This window comes from Hyalella azteca, unplaced genomic scaffold (assembly GCF_000764305.2).
Source record: "Hyalella azteca isolate HAZT.00-mixed unplaced genomic scaffold, Hazt_2.0.2 contig17272, whole genome shotgun sequence".
Lineage (NCBI taxonomy): Eukaryota > Metazoa > Arthropoda > Malacostraca > Amphipoda > Hyalellidae > Hyalella > Hyalella azteca.
This window is the reverse complement of record NW_025947062.1, coordinates 11156-34696: the sequence shown is the minus strand read 5'-3', so window position 1 is coordinate 34696 and position 23541 is coordinate 11156. Positions and strand designations below refer to the sequence as shown.

Here is a 23541-nt window from a genome sequence, read left to right as displayed (position 1 = left end):
TATCGTGATTAAGAGCAATGTCATGCCGTCAAATGGGGGTAATAAAGGATGCTATTTTTTGTTGACAACTTCTCACCCAGAAACATTTCATAAAGACTTTGGGCTCATTTTAAAAGTCTTTGCAAGGGCTGCTGTACAGCATCTCCAAAGACCTCCAAAAAAACTCTTGATGCCATTTGTAAGGCGACTGAAGCAAAAAATACATACCAAATTACCCCTGGGAGAAGGGTAATTTGGGACACATGGAATAAAACATAATTTTAAACGTTTGAAGCATGCAGACTGTACTCATTCATTAATAACAGAACTCCAAAGTCCTCCTCTCTTTAAGTAGATGATGCAGATATAGAATAAATTAAGTTTTCTGTGATTTGTCCTTGCTTTTGCTCTATTGATGTTATTTTTCATTTCAACAAAAATTAGTTTTTCTTCTATACCTAACAGTTTTTAAGAAGCCTAGAGAAAACTTTCATGCCATTGACAACAACCTTGTCCACTGTAAGTTTCATATCAGCAGACATATAACATTTCGTCTGTAAACTTATTGAACAGGGCTGGTAATTTTACACCATTTTAATTGGTTCCAGTAATGTCATGTAGCATTTCTCCAGTAAGCATACAGGAATGGGCTTGTAATTTCACACCATTTTATATGGTTCAAGTGAATTAATTCATGATAAAAAATTGTAAAAACATACCTGAAGAAAGAAAGGGATATTTTTTAGTGACATATATATTTCTTGAAGAAATATATCATAGTCTAGGTTAATTACTTTTCAGTCTATGTTGCGCAGTGCACAATTCTATCTATGGCATTCTATGCACAATTTTGTGATGACTAATGTTACATTAATTTTTTATCAAGTGAAATTTTTCACTGACAAAGATAAATTTAGTCAAAATTCCTTGCTGTTATCCAATTTTTTTGGTTAACCAGAGCCTTTGCTAATCAAGGTTCTTCTGTAAATGCATTTTTAGGGTTGTCCCATATTACCCCTGGGGGGTGTCCCTTAATACTCAGTCTTGCCGAAATGGCTGCCATTTCGTTTTGGATTAAGGTATGCAAATTCTGTTGATAAAGTTTCAAAGCCAACACCTGTCTGTAAGATTTTTTTAAGCAATATTTTTTAATACACAATATATTTTTTACAGACCTTAACAAAATCAATTTATCAAAATATCCCTTCTTACATTTCTAGGGATTTTTCAGAGCTAGTAAATCTATGATTTCTCAAATTTTTAGCGCATTTACTCATTTATGGAATAAATGCACTATTGTGCTTGCCATGTCCGTCTGTCTGTCTGTCCATCCGTCCGTCCGTGACCTCAAGTTTTCGTCGACAAGAAAATGCACTTTCTGCCACTCACTGCAGTGAGTACTGAGTTATATTTTTTTGATATGCTGTACATTAGCCCTGGCAAAGAGCTATAAAATGAGCCCAAACTTGTTTACAAAATGTTTCATGGTAAGAAGTTATTAACAAAAACATGCAAAACCCTCCCTTATTACCTCATTTGACAATAGTTGGAATAAATGCAATATCAGAAACTAGTATGTCTGTCAACAAACTACACAGGTGATTAAATCCATATAAAGTTTGAAGGGTGAAGCAAGGAAATGGCAAAAGCAGAATGCCATACATGCAAAACAGCAGTAGCTACTGTACAGGAAGCTATGTTAATGTGCATTGTATTGCTTGAGAAATGGATACAAGAAAATTCAACCAGCATGTGACTGACATGACAGGGCTCTGGTTCACCATATTTAAGATGATTTGTCAACTTAACACTTGAACTTCTACTTTCCATAATTTCATGGGCCTATTTCTTCAACGCCGACACTTCTATTCCCCAAATGGCAATGTAGTCAGACCAAGTGTAATAGTGTATTAGTATAACTATGCATTGACATGCATGTATTATTATACAGTAATGGCAATATATACTAAAGGTACTAAATTGTAATAAATTATGTAATATTTGCCCTGTTTTTGTAGGTCAATACATCTGCTTACTAGTAAAACTTGTTATAAAAATAGTGTCAATATTACTACTACAAAAAGTATTTGTGATGATAGACTCAATTAATGCTGTATTACCACAGCACAGAACTAAGGTTGCTGAGAAGTGACCACATTGTGTCATATGCTAGTGAGGAAAACATCTACTCTCTAAACTATGACTGTATTTTTTGAGCTTTGATTTTATAGATTTGCAAGCCGTGGTTCTATTTATTTGAGCCATGAATACCATTTTCTGGCCATAAAAAGCCATTAATGAGCCTCAAATTCATTTGCAAAGTCCTGTGCATATGTTATCGCAAATCTCTAATATTACCTTAGGAACAGCAATAAGAACATTTGTCTTCACTTTAGAGGCAACTGAACATGTGATCAGAGGTGGGCAATAGCGCACTGCATTTTAGTAGCAGTAGCAGTAGCAACGCTACATTTAAGCAATTGTAGCAGTAGCGATAGTGCCTGCTACATAGTTAAGTAGCGATACGAGGTTTTGCCGCTACAGCGCTACCGCTACATTTATAGATAAAGCCTTTAGATTTTACTTAATAGTATTAAATATTATTTAAAAACCAGCATGATACATACATAATATAAATTACAGAATAAAACTGTACGAAAGATTTCAGTATAATGTTGTCAACCTCAGCCTGTTACTAGTGTCAACATGTTAGTTGTTACCAGAGATGGGCAGTAGCATGCTACATTTTCAGTAGCAGTAGCGGTAGCGGCACTACAATCTAATGGGTGTAGCGATGGCAGAAGCGCCTGCTACATTTAGAGCATGTAGCGGTAGAGGTAGCGGCCACTACATTTCAAAGTAGTGCTGCCCAGCTCTGCACGTGATAATGTAGTATTCAAATTTTTGTTCAATAATAAATGCAGTTATAATGTAGTTTGATGTGACTGCAAATATGCGATCACTGACAAAATGTTTTGGGTTAACTCATTATGCAGGATATTTTGGCAGGGGCATGGTACTGAAAAGGGAAAGTTGAAAATTTTGTGAAATGACATGTTTGTGAACTGCAATTTATTTAACCAAACAAAAGTACATTTATAAATTAGGTAGGTATTACTTTAGATTGAGTGCATCTAAAAAAGGGCGTTTTTTGTTTAATTATACGTTTTTTGTGGTGTAGATGAAGAATCTGAAATCCGTTTTTGGCAGTCGGCATCGGAAAACCAATTTTTATATATGCTGATTTTTATATATTTTCTAAGAAAAAATGCAAGTTAAATCTTGGCCCCAATATTCATGGATTTATAGCGTTTTTAACTTAGCCTTGGTGACCCATATACTCTTGCAACCATGACATTGCAGGCAACCACGACCTTGCAACCACGGTTAGGTTAGGTTAGGTGTTTTTGCCGATTTTGCCAGTTTTTGCCTGATTTTTTTCAACGAATTAGAGCCTTGGGGAAAAAATTGGTTTTCCGATGCCGACCCCCAAAAACGGATTTCAGATTCTTTATCTACACCCCAAAAAACATATAATTAAATAAACACCCTTTTTTGGATGCACTTAATCTAAAGTATTACCATAAATTACAGCCACAAACTTTCATACCTACCGTACTGAAATTATATTATAGTAGAATAAAAATATTTCAGAAAAAAATCATGACTTTTTCAAACTAGGTCATAAGGGTCCTGCTGGCCCCTGCATGCTTCAGATTTTTCACTTTGTGGAAGGATTAAAGTCAATTTCAGGAGACTTAAGACCCTCTACAGCAGATATTGGAGAAGCCATGTGATAGCCCTTGCAAAGAGCTTTGAAATGAGCCTAAACTTGTTTATGAAATGTTTCATGGTAAGAAGTTATGAATGAAAAACTTTCGAAATCATCCCGAGTAGCCCTGGTTGACGGCAAATTACAGAATAAAACTGTACAAAAGATTTCAGTATAATGTTGTCAACCTCAGCCTGTTACTAGTGTCAACATGTTAGTTGTTACCAGAGATGGGCAGTAGCATGCTACATTTTTAATAGCAGTAGCGGTGGCGGCGCTACAATCTAATGGGTGTAGCGATGACGGAAGCGCCTGTTACATTTAGAGCATGTAGCGGCAGAGGTAGCGGCCACTACATTTCAAAGTAGTGCTGCCCAGCTCTGCATGTGATAATGTATTATTAAAATTTTTGTTTAATAATAAATGCAGTTATAATGTAGTTTGATGTGACTGCAAATATGCGATCACTGACAAAATGTTTTCGGTTAACTCATTATGCAGGATATTTTGGCAGGGGCATGGTACTGAGAAGGGAAAGTTGAAAATTTTGTGAAATGACACGTTTGTGAACTGCAATTTATTTAACCAAACAAAAGTACATTTATAAATTAGGTATTACTTTAGATTAAGTGCATCCAAAAAAGGGTGTTTTTTGTTTAATTATATGTTTTTTGGGGTGTATATGAAGAATCTGAAATCCGTTTTTGGCAGTTGGCATCGGAAAACCAATTTTTATATATGCTGATTTGTAGATATTTTCTAAGAAAAAATGCAAGTTAAATCTTGGCCCCAACATAGTGGCAAAGCAGAGAGTTTTTTAGACTCTTCCCAAAGTTCATTTTTGAGTCCTATAAGTAGACCAGTAAAGTATCTTGGATACCAGAATTGTCATACATAAGAAATCTGTTAAAATCTTGGGTAAATGAGAAAATTAAAAATGAACTGATTCTAAAAAATCACTGGTTTGCCACCATGGGCCCCAATATTCATGGATTTATAGCATTTTTAACTTAGCCTCGGTGACCCATATACTCTTGCAACCATGACATTGCCGGCAACCACGACATTGCAAGTTGCAACCACGGTTAGGTTAGGTTAGGTTAGGTTAGGTATTTTCGCCGATTTTGCCAATTTTTGACTGATTTTTTTCAACGAATTAGAGCCTTGGGGAAAAAAATTGGTTTTCCAATGCCAACCGCCAAAAACGGATTTCAGATTCTTTATCTACGCCCCCAAAAAACATATAATTAAAAATAAACACCCTTTTTTTGTATGCACTTAATCTAAAGTATTAAGTACCATAAATTACAGCCACAAACTTTCATACCTACCGTACTGAAATTATATTATAGTACAATCACAATATTGCAGAAAAAAATCATGACTTTTCCGAACTAGGTCATAAGGGTCCTGCTGGCCCCTGCATGCTTCAGATTTTTCACTTTGTGGAAGGATTAAAGTCAATTTCAGGAGACTTAAGACCCTCTACAGCAGATATAGACATTTCTTAATAATCTGTATTTGTACTGAAGCTCAATTCTGGGCATGTATGAAAATTTAGTATGTTTGTCAGGGAAGCAGAATTTTCAATTGGGATCTCATAGTAGGATTGCTGCCACATGAAATGTTAAAGCAGGAAATAAAGTTGAAAAATGTAACAGCAGGAAATTTTCAAACTTTATACAGATAAAAAATAGAGAACCCATATATACCAACTATGAATGTAATGACAAAGTAACAATAAAACAACTGCCACAAAAATAACAATGAAAAGACTTCTGCAAAAAATAAAACAACTGGCATGAAAAATAACAATAAAACAACTGCCACAAAAAATAACAATAAAGAAAGTGTCATGAAAAATGATAAAACAACTGCCTGGCAGTTGTTTGGCAAGGGCTTTACAAATGGATTAAATTGAAATGGATGAAATTGGCAAGGGCTTTACAAATGGATGAAATTGACTGCTAACACATCATGCAAGCATTGAAAACATCTGCCTTTAGGGCCGCAACTAGAGGTTTCCCGCCATTTCTGAAACCGCGAGATTTCCGTCAGATGAATTACCTCCTATCCACATGTTAACAAAAGTGCGATATCGAGCCGCGAGATTCCAAATGTATTGAAAATTCGTCATGTTGAAGCCGCGAGATTTCAGAAACAAATAGAAAAATTCCAATCCTGAACACATGCACTTCCATCTCATTTTTGGATAGTTTCTGCTTTTTTTCTAGTGAAGTAACTGAAGTTAAGGAGGTCAGGATAAAAATATAAACAAAAATTCCTAGATTACCTATGTTTTTTAAATGATAACTATTAATTACTGGTATGAGACTATTCAAGGGTGGAAAATATCTTTCTTTATGGCCATGACTAGCACTTTCCCAGTTTCCCGCTATTTTTAGAACCGCGAGATTTCCGCAACAATAATTACCCCTATCTAATTGTTTACAAAAGGGCACAATTATGATTGGGCTGCAAGATTCCAATTGTACTAAACATTTGTCACGTTGGACTGTTGGAAGTATAAAGTATAAACTAGGTCACAGGTGTAGTGACTGTGACATCTGTAACTGTAAGAAATAAGAATGAGAGTCAGAGACTTAATTAGAGTTGAGAAAAATGAGAGTCTGATACTTAATTGGGATTTCTGTTTATTTGAAATTCGGAAGTGTCGAACTATTGTTCCTCAGTCTTCACATTTACCTATCTACAAGAATGATAAATACGTGTAAGATAAATGGCAATTAAACAGTTATTGAAGGAACTTCTACATGTCCATTTACCTACAAGTACAATAGTTAGTGTGCACCATCAACAGCAAGCAGGTAGCAATAGTATACACAAAGCAAGACGTCAAATGTGGCGAACTATGGATCAATCGAATTCTGCGGAGAATCATCCTGTGAATCCGGAATTCTAAAAGAAGTACAGCGATTCGTATTACTTATATCAGTTTGTATTTTTGAATGTGAATAATTTATATATGGATTAAAATATAGTGCAAAAAATTCACCGATTCTGCCACATCTATCTGACGTGCAGGTATTGTGAATAACAACTATTAGTCATATATTTACATAGAATTTACAAAATTTAAACGTGCCACATAGAATTTACAAAAAGTCTCGTAAAAATCCGTCACTTTGGCGTGAAAGATGAACGCATGTGATAGCGTTTGTTGTGTGCCTTCTAAAGGTCTTGACTAATGGAAAAAAGACATTTTACTAATAATGAAGTCAAAATTAACCTCAAGGCAGTTTAAATTAGTGATAAATAGTCTATATCTTTTAATCCAACCTGGAGCACGTATCTTAAGCCAACTTACAGCACGTTTCCTAGCCCGACTCGCTGCACGTCTCTTAGTTCGACGTACAGCACGTCTCTTAGTCCGACGTACAGCACGTCTCTTAGTCCGACTAAGTCCTACAGGGAGCCTCTTAGCCCGACTAAGCCCTGCAGGACGTCTCTTAATCCGACTTCCAGCACGTCTTTTAGTCTAACTTACAGCACGTCTCACAGTCCGACCTACAGCACGTCTCTTCGTCCTGCTTACAGCTCGGCTCCTAGTACGACCTACAGCACGTCTCTTCTCCCCATGTACAGCTCGGCTCTTAGTACGACTTACAGCATGGCTTTTATTCCGACTAACAGCACGTCTCTTAGTCTAACTTACAGCACGTCTCTAAGTCTAACTTACAGCACGTCTCTTAGTCCGACTTACAGCACGTCTCTTAGTCTGACTTACAGCACGTCTCTTGCTCCGACTTACAGCACCTCTCTTAATCCGACTTTCAGCCCGTCTCTTAGTCCGACTTTAAGCACATCTCTTAGTCCGACTTACGGCTCGTCTCTTGCACTGACTTATAGAACGTCGCTAAGTCCGACTTGCTGCACGTCTCTGTCCGACTTACAGCACGTCGCTTAGTCCGACTTGCAGCACGTCTCTTAGTCCGACTTACTGCACGTCTCTTAGTCCGTCTTACAGCACTTTCGCTTAGTCCGTCTGATCAGACGCTCTTTCGAGTTCCTAGATGCAGAAACGATGAAGCAGTTGTTTGTTGCTGTCGTGCGCCCGCACCTAGAGTTTGGAAACGTCGTATGGTCACCGAAATTTGAAAAGGACAGACGCGCAACAAGAATAGTTCCTGGCTTGAAAGGCAAGTCCTATGAGTAAAGATTAAAGATTATGAAGCTTCCAAGCCTCAGTTATCGACGTCTGCGTGGTCGTGGTCTCTGATATTGGCAGAGTGACTAGTTTCCTTTGCTGTGACCCACGATTCATCATCTTTATCTTCAATTTTCCAACGTCAAAATCTCAAACTGTCCTTTTCTATTTTTCCGTCTGGAGTACCTTCCTTTAACTGATTTAGTCTATATTTCTGATTTGCCTCTTACTAAATGCATTAAGCACTGAGATGCACCAAAATCTTAGGTTTGTCAATTTAGTTATTTGTTGATTATTGATTCATAATTTGGAATTGTTTGCTACATAGCTAGTTTCTGATCTATTAATTATTTAGTAAGTAGTTTAATTTTCATTTCAGTATCTGGGACCCGTCGGGGCAACACCATTAAGGAACTTGAAATTCTACATTCAATATCGCTTCATTGAACCGCCCGTTCCTCAAAGATTTCTATACTACAGGATATGAATTATCAAATTCGGCTTCTCATACCACTGGCCCGATCAACGCCAGTTGCACGTTAAATCAATCTGAATATATATATCAGCTGACTATTCTTTATTTATTTGTCCGATTGTGTGAGTCAATCATAATTATTCACACGTCTCTTAGTCCGACTTACTGCACTTCACTTAGTCCGACTTACAGCACTTCGCTTAGTCCGACTTACCGCACTTCACTTAGTCCGACTTACAGCACATCGCTTAGTCCGACTTACTGCACGTCTCTAAGTCCGACTTAGTGCACGTCTCTTAGTCCGACTTACTGCACGTCACTTAGTCCGACCCGACTTACTGCACGTCTCTCAGTCCGACTTACAGCACGTCTCTTAGTCCGACCTACAGCACGTCTCTTAGTGCGACTTACAGCATGTCTCTCAGTCCGACACACAGCCCGTCTCTTAGTCTAACTTACAGCACGTCTCTTAATCCGACTTGCAGTATGTCTCTTAATCCGACTTACAGCTCGACTCTTAACCCGATTTACAGCACATCTCTTAATCCGACTTACAGTATGTCTCTTAATCCGACTTACAGCTCGACTCTTAACCCGATTTACAGCACATCTCTTAATCCGACTTACAGCACGACTCATATCCGACTTACAGCACGTCTCTTAATCCGATTCACAGCACGTCTCCTAATCCGACTTACAGTACATCTCTTAATCCGACTTACAGCACGTCTCTTAAATCCGACTCACATCTCTTAATCCGACTTACAACACGTCTCTTAAAGCGACTTACAGCACAACTCTTCATCCGACTTACAGCACATCTCTTAATCCGACTTACAGTACGTCTCCTAATCCGACTTACAGCACGACTCATAATCTGACTTACAGCACATCTCTTAATCCGACTTACAGCACATCTCTTAATCCGACTTACAGCACGTCTCTTAATCCGACTTACAGCACATCTCTTAATCCGACTTACAGCACGTCTCTTAAAGCGACTTACAGCACAACTCTTCATCCGACTTACAGCACGTCTCTTAATCCGATTCACAGCACGTCTCTTAATCCGATTTACAGCACGTCTCTCAGTCCGACTTACAGCACGTCTCTTAGTGCGACTTACAGCACGACTCTTCATCCGACTTACATCAAGTCTCTTAATTCGATTTACAGCACGTCTCTTAGTCCGACTTAAAGCACGTCTCTCAGTCCGACTTACAGCACGTCTCTTAGTGCGACTTACAGCACGTCTCTTAGTCCAACTTACCGCACGTCTTAGCCCGACTTACAGCACGTCTCTTAGTCCATCTTACAGCACGTGTCTTAGTCCGACTTACAGCATATCTTTTAGTTCGACTTACAACACGTGTCTTAGTCCGACTTACAGCATGTCTCTTAGTCCGTCTTACAGCACGTCATTTGGTCATACTTACAGCACGTGTCTTAGTCCGACTTACAGCATGTCTCTTAGTCCGACTTACAGCATGTCTCTTAGTCCGACTTACAGCACGTCTCTTAGTCCGACTTACAGCATGTCTCTTAGTCCGACTTACAGCACGTCTCTCAGCGTTTCTTGGTCCGACTTACAGCGCACAAGTGGGGTGCAATTTGGATGCCCCCTTGGAAATTAGTTCCCCGATTCGGAACCGGTAATTTATTAATTTATGTACAGTGTTCAGTTACCTTCAAGCATCAACCTTATTGCATTTTAGTAAATAAGTCACTGCCTGGAACAAGTACACGTGGAGAATAAAACACACAATTTTATAATAAGTACTTTATTATTAACTTGTCAATTAATTCAATATGAAAAAAATCTTCACTTCGGTCCCTGCAGGGCCTGTGCTCTAAACGGCGCTTCAATACTACCAAATTTACCAATATGCGTGGTAAATATAGGTAAATATGTAACAATACTACCAAGTATACCAATATGCATGGTAAATATAGATAAATATGTGCCAATACTGTCAAATTTACCAATCTTTTTCAACCATTTTGAATACCATAAGCAAATTAAGGGTTTCCATACAATGATACAATTTAATTAATATAAACAATTAAATTGACAATTATAATAGCTACAAATGAAGTCAAACATTACTAAAATGAGCATGCATTGAAGCAACTCATTGAACATGGTGTCTTGGCTATGCTTGAAATTGCAACATATTTTTGCCAAACACGAGGATTGATAATCTACGAATAATATAATAATTTGAAGAAAATGATATTGGCTGGTAGTAGTCTTACATCAATAAGCTAGTAGGATTTTAATGGCATGCAAGAAACCTGAATTTTAGATGTAGTAATTTTGAGTAGTACAAAAATAGAATAATAATTGTGAAGTTGTACAATAATGGCAGGTCCACCAGACATAATAATGCAGAAAAAACTCATCAATGGAAGCTTTTGCAATATTAAAGCTAAAAAATGATACGATATGAAACCCAATCATGAAATATATGAGCTATCACTTACTTACTAGCTCTGGAAACCAACTTAAAGGTAGAGTTCTGAACAAAACTACATTACTAATGCAGAGTTCTAACTTGTATACTATGCCTGCAATGAGCATACTAGTCCCTAGAGTAGAAGAATAGCAGCTTTTAATAGAATTTACAAGATTCAAAACTGATCGTTCGCAGCGGCATGGCTGATTGATTAAGAACACCTAAATTTAGCACCAAGTTGAAGGTTCGAGCCTCAGTTAGCTGTGAAAATTTTACTATGCCTATAATCGGCAACAGGTTGGATATGGTGTAACCTTCAAGGCCAGTACCAATATATCATATTATATCATAATATGTACACTATTTTGACATTGTGTGGTCTATTTGCAGTCATTGCTTCACAGTTTGAAAACAAAAATTCAAACGCAAATAACATCAGAAAACAATTTTCTTCACCTAAAATTAGTTAAATTTTCCTGCTTTGTGTCTATTCATACTAGGAAACTGAAAATATGGACAAAAAACTGAAAACAATGACAAAAAATATCAACGTTGTAAGGAGGATAAGAGCCATCCTGTATCAATGAAATATAATTATTGGCTAAAATACAATGGCCTTTGCGGAGCAAGATCAGGCCCGCAGGCCTTATGGTTCAGCATCTTTAACACAAGCAGATAACATTTCAGCCTCTTATGAGGAGTCTCCGCTAAACTTCGGCAGAAAGATTGTCAATGAAATATAATTATTGGCTAAAATACAATGGCCTTTGCGGAGCAAGATCAGGCTTGCAGGCCTTATGGTTCAGCATCTTTAACACAAGCAAATAACATTTCAGTCTCTTATGAGGAGTCTCAGCTAAACTTTGGCAGAAAGATAGAAACAAGAAGCTCAACAATCAAGTCCATAACAGATCTATTAGTATGTATGATACCGACAAACATAATTGCGTCATCTCTCTCAGCTGCTACATTGATTGCATGTCAACTTCAGTGACATCACATTTGCGGTTCTTTGCAATGCCTTCAGCACTGATGGTCAGTCACCACCCAGCCTCTCAAGCAACACGTTGCTGGCTGGAGCTAAAGCTTTGCTTACAGTCACCCAGCTTTGTTATAAGTCTGTAATACAATAAGAATTCACTAGTGCTACAGTGTCTTTCAGTCCACATAGACTGTCTAAGACCACATCAAAGAACTCTGTCCCCAGAAAATAATACATTAATTTGTTGTTGCAATAGACGATTGGACATGTATAAACTGCACCATCTCCGACCTCTCACGTCCATAAATAATAGCACAATATTTTAGTACCAATGCACCAAGAACTGCATAGAACACAAAGCCTGCATCGTTTTGTGGCTCCAGCATATCAAGCAGCACCGCATGCAGCCAAACCTTGGTGTCGTATTATACGCAACAGTGAGAGATAACAACCGGCAACGATGCAAGTAGCTGAAGGTTAATCCATAACATTTGCAAATACAGCATAAAACAGACTATTTTTCCATCATGGCAGACTGTATTTTGTCAGACATTTTTGTATTGCTTGATAGGTGCCCTTAATAAATGCTGTATTAAGATCAATATATCAAAAAAAGATAAAAGACAACAGGAAATAACTTCTTATCAATGTTCATCTAACAAACACAGCATTTGTTTTGTACACAATTGTTTGTAGGAGAAAGTTTGTTTAATAGGTATAATCAATAAAAAGGCAAAATAACTGATAATGCCCATAATAAATGCCATATTAAGATCAATACATCAGAAAAAGATAAGACAACAGGAAACAACTTCTTATCAACATTCATCTAAGAAACACAGCATTTGCTTTGTACACAATTGTATGTATGAAAAAGTTTGTCCAATAAGTATCATCAATAAAATAAGCAAAATAATTGACACTGAAAGAAAGTTATTATAACATCGAGATAATAACTGGTAATTTCTGGTTTGATGCAAATAGAAATCTTGAGTTTTCACTCGGGGAAGACCCCGCAAAAGTTTGTCTCCGTTGTCCCCAGCAAAGAAAGTTTGTTAAAGGCCCAGACAGGGTAAAATTCTGGAGTTAAATTTCTGGACGCGCACACTTGGCATGTTGGAAAAATATAACTAAGTACTCACTGCAGTGAGTGACAGAGCACATTTTCTCGTCGTCGAAAACGTGAAGTCACGGATGGACAGATGGACGGACATGATGAGCACAATAGACCCTTTTTTCCATAAATTAGAAAATGCGCTAAAAAGGTCCAATTTGCATGAGTTGTGCCAATGTTCTCTTGAGAAAATGAGTTGGAACGATAAAGCGTGCAGGAAAATGACGCATGTTTATAAAAACGCTTCACGAATGTAACCTCCAAATTCAAGAGACAACAACTTGGAAATCAGTTTTATTGTAAGGGAAAATATCCCAATTGTAATTGCAATATCAACGACCTGTCATCCTATTGCAAAATTTCCTGTAACTTTCATCAATGGCTGTTAATTTGAGTCATGGCTGCTGGAGAACACGTCTCAGGATATCGGCTGGTTATCGTTGAGCCGCAGAAAACGAGCAACGTCTGCAGGTACCAGATGCAACCAACAGAAAAACCATTTAAAAATTTCATTCTAAGCGAGGAGGAGGGGAGAAACTTGACTGCAAGTCAGGTAAACGATGAAAATTTAACTCTTAGCCAGGTTGAAAGCAAACTTGACTCCAAGTCAGGAGAAGAAGGCAAATTAGACTCTGCGCCTTGAAAATGAAGCAAATTTGACTCCAAGTCCGGGGAAAGAGGCAAATTAGACTCTGCGTCTGAAGAATGAAGTAAATTTGACTTCAAGTCAGGAGAATCAGGCAAATTGAACTCTGCATCTGAAGAACGAAGCAAATTTGACTTCAAGCCAGGAGAAGAAAAGAATTTAGACTCTGTATCTAACGGGTGAAGCAAATTTGACTCCAAATCAGGAAAAGAAGGCAAATTAGACTCTATGCCTGAAGAACAAAGCAAATTTGACTCCAAGTCAAAAGAAGGCATATTATACTCTGCGCCAGAAGAACAAAGCAAATTTGACTCCAAGTCAGGAGAAGAAGGTAATTTAGTCTCTATGCCTGAAGAACAAAGCAAATTTGACTCCAAGTCAGAAGAAGGCATATTATACTCTGCGCCTGAAGAACAAAGCAAATTTGACTCCAAGTCAGGGGAAGGAGGCAATGTAGACTCAATGCCAGAGGAAGGAGGCAAATTCAAATCTAAGCCAGGAGATGGAAGAGAATGTGACACTTTGCCCAGAGATGGGTTCAAAGCTGAATGCTTCGTCGAAATATGTCGATCCAAATATCGTTTTGTGACGAAGGAAAAATCACAGTGAGGGCAGCAGAAAGGTTTCTCTGTAGAATGCTTGGCAATCATATGATAATTCAGACTATATTTTGTGAGGAAAGCATATCCACACTTGGAGCATTTGTAAGGCCTTTCGGTTGAATGCTTAGCAAGTTGATGCGTCTTTAAACCTTGTTTTGTAACGCAGGCAAAGTCACATTCATTGCACTTGAGTGGCTTCTCTGCTGTGTGCCTAGAAAGAATATGTCGCTGTAGCTCATGGTTTGTAAGGCAAGTATATTCACACTGTGAGCAGTGATATGGTCTATCAGTTGAATGTTTGCGGAGAACATGGCTGTCGAGGGTCTGCTTGATGACACAAGAATATTTACACTTGGTACAGTGGAAACGTTTCTCCGAAGAATGTTTACGGAGAGAGTGTAAGTATAGCATACGTTTTGTAATGCAAGCATATTCACACTCGGAGCACTGATAAGGCTTCTTAGCTCCATGGACAGATATTTTATGCTTATTCAGCTGAAGTTGGATGGTGCTAGAATATTCACATTCAGAGCAGTGAAAAGGTTTCACTGTTGAATGCCTAGCACAAATGTGTCCATTTAAATCATATTGCTTAGCGCAAGCATACTCACATTTGGGACATTGGAAATTTTTCTCTGAATGTTTGCAACAAATATGCAAATTTAAATTTTCTTGCGAGATGCATGAAAAGCTACATTCAGAGCAGTGAAAATTTTTGCCTGATGAATGTTTGCTGAGAATATGCCTCTTCAAACGCTTCTTTGTGGCGTAGGCATGATCACACTCTGAACAGCGGAAAGATTTCTCTTTGCTGTGTTTGCCAAGAACGTGGTCATTCATAGCTCCTCTTGTGACGCAAGCGTAATCACACTGGGAGCAGTTGTAGGGTTTCTTAGTCGAGTGTTTGTAAAGTCTATGCAACCTTAAACGTGAACTTGTAGTGCAAGCATAGTTACACTCAGTACAGCAAAAATTTTTTTCTGTTGAATGCTGGAAACGAATATGAGAATTCAGGATAGATTTTTCAGCACAAGTGTATTGACACTCAGGACAGCGGAAGGGTTTTTCAGTAGCATGCTTAGTACGCATATGTCTAAGCAAATGAGATTGTCTAATGAAAGCACTTCCACACTCAGAGCAGTTGAAAGGCCTCTCATCAGAATGCTTTAAACGAATATGTAGCTTCAGGTAAGTTTGATCGGCAGCAGAATATTTGCACTGGGAACATTTAAAAGGTTTCTCCAATGCATGTTTTGAAAGAACATGACGGTTCAAGTCAATTAGCCTGATGCATGAGTAATTACACTGAGAGCACTTAAAAGGTTTCTCAGCAGTGTGCTTTGCTAGAATGTGCATATCTAAGGAATATTTTGTTACGCATTCATATCTACAGTGAGAACAGTGCAAAGGTTTCACCATTGAATGCACCGAAAGTCTGTGTGATTTCAGTCGCCAGCCATCAACACATGTAAATTGACACTCTGAGCACTTGACAGGTCTTTCTGAATGATGAGCAAGAACATGATACTTAATGTTACATTTTTTAATGCAAACATAATCGCAATCAGCACAGTGAAATGTTCTCTTGCGGTCATGCTTATCAGGAATATGCAGCTTCTGGGTGAGCTGCTTGGAGCTGGATGATGCAGAGACGTGGCCACCGCCACCAGCCGCCAATGCAGCTCCCTCCGCCATGGAGGACTTGCTACTGCTTTGCTGCTCACACCAAGAAAAGTCTCTTTAAGCCAGATAATTACTGCAATTATCCAGTATGCTTTGAATTAAAATTTTCATATAATATTAATTTCCAAAGTTTGAAATAAGAAAAACAAAATCAAAAATAATGTAGATGGAAAAATTCTTTTGAGACCATCTTCATCTACAGCCCCTACAAAATACAATTAATATAAGGAATAAAGATAACTATGCACAATTGCTAAAATAAATCAAACTCAACAAAATAGACAGCAATAAAAAATAATTACGTAACATGGAATTACGTAGAAACAAGAGGAATAAAGTGTATGAAAACAAATAATCATACAAAATATGCATACCAGCATCCCACACTCCTGATGCACCAATGCCCAAGACAGCCTCACTGGGAACATCCTTCTGAGGAGCACATAGCTGACCAAACTCACTAAAGTACATGACTATAAATAATGGCTATAAACCTATAAAAATATATTTTAAATTCATGAGATCTATCTGTACAGCACCATACATATGAACAGGTATCAAAATAATTGAAAGCAAAATTGAGCCATAATTATACGTATTATTTCCTGCAATATAGACCTGGTGAATGCATTCTTAATATAATGAGATTTCATATGGGATTATAAATCACTAGGGTATTAAAGCTAACATATATACTGTATAGTCACATGGGGAAGACAACACCAAAATCACTAACGAACCTGTGGCGCCTACCATGAATGACTGAAAAGACCTGAACAGTGAGGTGTGTTAGGGCACTGGGCTTGCTGACCTAAACTCAGACATTTTTAAAATAATTTTCTGTACAGAGCAAAAAAAATTGGGGTTAAAACATGACTGGGATGAGGTAAGACAGGACCAGGTTGGGGTAAGACAGGACTAGGCCGGGGTAAGACAGGACTAGGCTGGGGTAAGACAAGACCAGGCCGGGGTAAGATAGGACTAGGCTGGGGTAAGACAGGACTAGGCCGGGGAAAGACAGGACCAGGATGAGGTAAGACAGGACCAGGCCGGGGAAAGACAGGACCAGGCTAGGGTAAAACAGGTCTGGCTGGTAATTTTAGTGTTCCAAGGATTCTAGTCAAACGATGGTACCGGTATTCAATATTATCAATATAGAAACAAATTAGTTGTTGAAACAACCAGCTTTTATAGTTTTGTAGTGCTGGAAGTCCACTTGAATATTTAACACTAGGGAGTATTTGTCATTGGAGGGAACTTTTGTAAACTTGTCATAGAAGTAAGTTGGTTTTGGTTAATAGTAGAGCACTGCTATAAATATTTCAATTATTTCAACATTAATCATATAATCTGATCATCAGCCATTTTATCATTAGTAACATTATTCATGATTCCTTCCACTTCTCCACATCTAATTAGGCTGGAGGTCTTCCAGTTGTCTAATTTATTGATCATGTTCATTTTAATTGATGATTAAGACAAAGTATCAGAGTCATAGTTGTCTTTCTGTATGTCTCTTTCCTTTTGTCTGTTATTTTCTTGCAGCAATGCGTTTTACTCTCTATTTTTGGCTACGTGTATTGTTATCATATGTTGTTGACACTTTATCAGAAACCACTTAGACATACAAGCTTACATTTTTGTGCTACACCAGCAGATCTTTCCTGGACCTGGAGAACTGCCACCCGAGAGTGAGAAGAGTGTTGCATAATTATTCCAATGTTGGTTTCTACAAATTTTAGCAAAAAATCTTTAAAGAAACAGCTCCTCATCCAGCTTGAATCAGTTGAAGAACATTGAGTGAGCAGCTGTGTTTGATATATATAATCCAAGTGGCTAGCATTTGTTTCCCATTGAATGCAAAGCTTTGGTGGAGTGGCCTAGCAAAACAAGAGCAGTACCTTGTGATCATGGTCTTAATTGTCTACCTCACATGTACTGGCCGACTGGAGACATCGTTACCTGAACACTGGTCAAGTGAACTGCGCTTAAACTCATAGAAAACCAATGAGGCTCCAGTCAACTTGAAAATAATCACAAATAATGCCCAGGTGTGATAACTGACCTGTCTGATATCATTTATAGTGCCTTAAAAAGTTAGCAACTTGCCATTACCTTTTAAAGCATTAAGGGGATCAAGTGCTATTCCATTTGCATAGACTGCTGTCGACACATTGTATTTTCTCTGTTTGAGTCATGTGTCGTTCTCAGTTCTAACTCTCTTTCTTCCTATTGTTTTGGTATTCAATGAGTCTGGAAGAAATCTTGCTTCACCTATTTGAATATGATAACCGGTTTTGCATAGTGCATTCAAGTTATAATGCCTTCAATTTTTCTCTCACTACTCACCCAAAACCTATGAAACTTGTGTCATGTCTCCATGTAATAGCTCAGCAGCCACTCACATGTTTATTAAAGTGATGATATCCACATTCTATGACTTGCTAACTCCTCTTTTAAAGTCTGCTGTGACCACTGCAAAATTGCTAATGTAAAAGCTGCCCAGCTGATGAATACGCAGCCCCAGAGATGTTTTTAAGTTGGTAACAGCCCAAAGGTCTCTAGGAGCAATGTTAGGTGAATACAGTGCATGGGGAATTAATCCAAAGCTGCTTGCATCATGTTAGTGCGCCATTTGCCATCATACTGCATCAACACTGCTTGGCATCGTGCAATGCAAGCAGCTTTGTGGTCATTCCTCAGCATTCATGGCACCCACCTGTAGGTACTAGGCAGAACATTTTTAGCAGGAGGCAATCTTTACAGATTACTTCGATTGAGATTGTCTTCAACTCTGGTGGCAATCTATTCAACAGTCAATCCACAATATTGCATAACAACTTTCTCCAATTGCTCAATCCTGTCAACAGACCAGCTTGTGTGAAGCCGAGGTTTTCCTGGTTTGTTTTCACATGATATTCTGCCTTTATTCGACAAGTCGATCCACAAATGCACATTTGGTATGTCCTTGACACCATCATTTGTCTCCCTTGACTGGTGGTGAATTTGAATTTGTGTCACACCAAGAAAATGCAGAAAATAAATACTTAAACCCTGGTCATGTAATAAAAGCATCACAATTTTGAAGTATCAAAAACACCAAACCCATGCTGCCTTCCTTGGGGGTTCTCTTTGCCCTACTGTGCTGCCATCTCAAGCTCACATATGCAAAGTGTGCTAATTCGTTTTAAACAAACCGCATTTTTCTATCTAATTCCAATCAAGAGAAAATAAGTGGAGACATTAAAACTTGAATGCATTTCATATGGCAATCCACAAAACCTCAAATAATATTTCCACTCAGCAATGAAATGAAAAAAAATACTAATAATTTGCGAGTCAGATGCCATGATTTTCCCTGTTAACTCCATTTATGGTCAGTTTCTTCAAAAATTTCTCATGTCTTTTCAGGAAATTGTAAACCCAGTCTTGTCCAGAGCAGTTATTTTTGAAAGCAGTCACAAATATATATTAATTTTCCACAAGCAAATCTTGCACTTAGCTGTGCAGCATACTAATATCCAATTGCAGCATGCCCTTCAGGCAATTTACATCAGAACAGTCACAAATATATTCTCTTACATTAGAACAAGCTAATGAGTGAAATTGTTATTTTAAGGTAGAGATGAAAATTTCATCCAAAATTTTCATGCATATTCAAGTTGAATAATACTATCATTTAAATTTTTTATTATTCAAAGATTTCTACTTTTTGATTAACTATGGGGCAATATAGGGCCATTTGTGGAGTAAAATAGGATCATTTGGCAGTCCAATCTTACCCAATATCCAGTCATTTTTTACTCCATTTTAGAATGTAAATCAGGCAATGATGTTAACAAACAGGAATGCCTAGTACCACTTAAAAGTTGTTTCTTACTGAAAGTTACCTACCTACATCCACAAAACTGGCCAAAAATATTTTGGTATTAGCCAAAGCTCATTTCCCATAAAAAATTAAATATTTTCTGACCTTTCTTGAAATATATATTTTTTTGTCAAAAATTCATTATTTGCAGCATAGTGTTGCAACAAACACTGAAATGACTAGAATAAATAGTTGCTTAACAGATTCTTCCCTCACATTAAATTCAGTGCAATTAGTATGCACATCAAGGGCTGGTTCTTTCTTACCCCCTGAAGGTTGCAATCTCGTCTTACCCCATTTGACTATGAAGTTTTTCATAAAAACTATGTGAAACCATCACATCACAAAGTTGCTGTGCTCTATAATGCTTTTGTACAACACATAGAATCTTCATGACTTATACTTAGTGATGCAATTTAAACATAATTCAATTTTTGAACTACAAAGAGATCTAATAATAAATTTTCAATAATTAATTATGTTCTTCCCCTTCATGTGGAGTTCACTCAATGCAATAATTAATATAACACTTAAAACACATCACAAGATGAACATTCTCCTCCTGGCAAACCCTCCCCACCTGTTTTTCTGTCACCCCTGCCATGGCTGAGGGTTGTTGGGGGGCGTGGGGAGCCTCATGAGCCTCACTTGGCGCTTCCCTCTTGCAGGGCACACACAGCGGGGGAGGAGGGACTGGCAGGTACCCACACCCAGGGCTGGGAGGCTCATGTGTTTGTCCCTACAAGGGAAAATAATATCTACCTTCATAGGAAATTCAGCTATCTTGGATATATTGACCACAAAATACAAAAAAAAATGTTGTAGATTGATTTCAAAGCTACTAATTATTTAATTGCTAATTACCTATTATTATTATGTTTAAACCTTTTTCAAGATTCATTTTGGTTAATACATTTTCTCTACATCCTTTAAATATATCTTAAATATACACATTTTTCATCCAATCTTTTGTAAAATTTTGCAGATGATTATAATGAGTTCTGGTTTTAACATGCCAGTTGACAAGTATACCTTTTCATCATAATGAAATGATTCTTCTTTCACGCAAACTAGCTCCATCCTTTCCACTAACTCCTCCTTGATGTTCTCAGGTGGAACTGCAGGGGCTGAAGAGGCAGCCCCAGCATCCAAAACTGCACAAAGGAAATAGAAAACAAAGTGTAAAATGTTGCACAGGATAAAATGTTTTATTCATGTAAAAAATTTGCATTCACTTTCCAAATAAATAATTGGTGAATATTAAAAAATCAATATTAAATTAATATTAAAATTAATATTAAAATCAAAATTTTTATGAACCTCTCTACAAATTATAATATCTCAAATTTGAAAGCAACCATGTGTGATGGAATACATATACTGTGATATTTTTCTAGTACCATTCTGAGTAAACACATATGATGTTCTTTTGCCTAGATGAGTATTAGATACAAATAAATAATGGTTGTTGAATATATTCATTATATACAGACTAGAACATGGAATCTCATTTCAATGTGACATTATTATTGATAGCATTATGTTATTATTGTCTGCTAACCCTGGCCATGTGCAGATTCATTTCTATTATATATTATCTGTAAATTGTGATTGATTACATTGCTCAATGTCTTGATCTTTGATTTATTGATTATTTTTTGACAAACTTTCTTCAATTATTTCATCAGTGGACTTTGCTTTTATTGAGATAATCATAATGATTTACTGCTTTGTATGTAAATAAAGCTGTCTATTTACAGTACCATCATTAGGCAAGTACAGCTACATTGACATCTTTGCGTGACTAAGCTGCACATCTGTGAGCTATATGTTCTATGAAATGTCAATTATAACATGTAATCATGTTGCCAAAAGGTTAAACTTTTTATTACAGTGATTCTATAATGAGATAATACTTCTTGTTGCACATTTATGATGCTTTTAGTCAATATTTCATTCATCCAGGCAAAGTGCTACACAGTTCTTGACTCATGTGCTTGCTAGTTAGTTTTATTTGAGAGTTATTCATTCATATATCAACTTTCACCTCTCAATATATGGCTGAAGGATTAAAATATGGTTCTTCTCTATTATAATATATTATATTATCAGTTTTTGCACATAGGTGATGTTAATAGTCTGTTTTGTGTAAATTGTAAATGAGTTATTGTTGTATGGTTATTTTACTTGAGTTATACCTTGTAGACAAATTTTGAGTGATATGGTTATTTTACTTGAGTTATACCTTGTAGACAAATTTTGAGTGATCAGTGTGACTGGGGTTAGGGTCCAAGCACTTTGACTCCTATTCAGAGAGCCAGATCTGGGCTACTAAGATTCTGCACTAGTTGTGGACATATCTCAAAAGCCTAACCCAACTGACAGAGTTGGTCTGGTGCAACTCCTACCTGCACCAAACGCACCTCTCATGTTGTGGGGCTAATACCCTCTGTGCTTGATTATATTTGTCAGTATCCTGGTGTGGCTTGTACCCGTATGGTTTGTGCCTCTTGTGCCGTTGGGGTAATACTTTCGGCGATCTAGAGTAATTGGATCGTGACTTGTACCCATATCATTTGCCATCTAATTCTTCTGCTACTTGGTGTGCTTGTACCCATATCATTTGCTTTACTCAGCAGTGTATTGGAGCTTTTGCCCTCAGTAGCTATGACTGGCTTTTTACATTTGTGTACTTACTGTCTGACTTTTCTGGGTTTCAACTTAACATCACATGCAATTTCACCACTTGTCAACGCTTGCACCTCTGAGGTTGTAATTTGGTCACCTGGGGGTTTTGAACTGTTGATGCAGAATAATATGTATCTACATTGAATGAATAAATTGTGCACCTTGTATAAAGAATCTAGTACACCACTTATAGATCATCAGGAAAGTTTCCCTTGTCTTTATTCCTCCCCACTTGAATGCAAAGAAATGCAACTCTCTAGCCCTTGCGTTATGTGTTATTCTCACAACAAAAATCTTGTGAAGTTGGCATGCACTCATAACTATTTCAACTTCGTAGTAGTGTTTCTGGTTACACTTTCCAATGAACTATAAGTGCATGATCAAGCTAAATTCAAGGCTTACCTTCACACTTCACACTGCCAGCATCAGCACACACTTGAGCGAGGCTTGGCATGGCACACCAGCCCCTCCCCACGGCAGCTGCAGGGAGTTGGTGCAGCAAAACTCGGCACTCAAATATATTATGGGACATGATTGCATGTGATGGTAGATTGCCAACACTAACTAAACATAAAATCTTCAGTTATTACAATCTGTTTTTGAATTTATCTGTCACAAAAATAACAACACAACAAGATCTGTGAAAGTTAATTAAACAGTTATAATTTTAGAAGCCATCAAGGGAAAAGCCTTAAAGATACAAGATAAATTTTAGCAGGTTTCAACGCTAATCAGGAAAGTTACCATACATTGTAACACAAAATTTCCAAGCAAAATACCTAGACACATCTCTAGGTTTGTGTGAGGCTATATTACCATGCAATTTTTAGCGCATTTTCTCATTTATGGAAAAAAGGAGCTATTGTGTCCGCCATGTCTGTCCGTATGTCTGTCTGTCCGTCCATGACTTCAGGTTTCTGTTGACGAGAAAATGCGTTCTCTGTCACCAACTGCAGTGAGTACTGGATTATATTTTTTAATCATAAATCACGTGATTATTCCTCAGACACCAAAATTAGCCCTTTTAACATTTTTCATAAAGGAACAAAGAAGCCATATCTACTGGCTAATACACTCTCTTGTACTAGCTTCACAATTCCTGGGATTC

At 37.4% G+C, this 23541-nt stretch overlaps 2 protein-coding genes across 2 annotated transcripts; one reads left to right on the top strand and one right to left on the bottom strand.

Annotated features, from left to right (window-relative positions):
* Positions 1-1554: 1554 nt before the first annotated feature.
* On the top strand, positions 1555-7679 carry LOC108670210 (mucin-2-like). Its single transcript, XM_018157669.1, has 2 exons — positions 1555-1577; positions 7082-7679. Exons 1-2 carry the CDS (start codon positions 1555-1557, stop codon positions 7677-7679), a joined length of 621 nt encoding a protein of 206 aa, XP_018013158.1.
* A 5368-nt stretch (positions 7680-13047) lies between these two features.
* LOC108670209 (zinc finger protein 425-like) lies at positions 13048-23066 on the bottom strand. Its single transcript, XM_047885187.1, has 4 exons — positions 22836-23066; positions 20778-20899; positions 20326-20484; positions 13048-15910 (listed from the first exon to the last, which is right to left on the bottom strand). Exons 1-4 carry the CDS (start codon positions 22963-22965, stop codon positions 13496-13498), a joined length of 2826 nt encoding a protein of 941 aa, XP_047741143.1. The 5' UTR covers positions 22966-23066; the 3' UTR covers positions 13048-13495.
* Between the last annotated feature and the right edge of the window lie 475 nt (positions 23067-23541).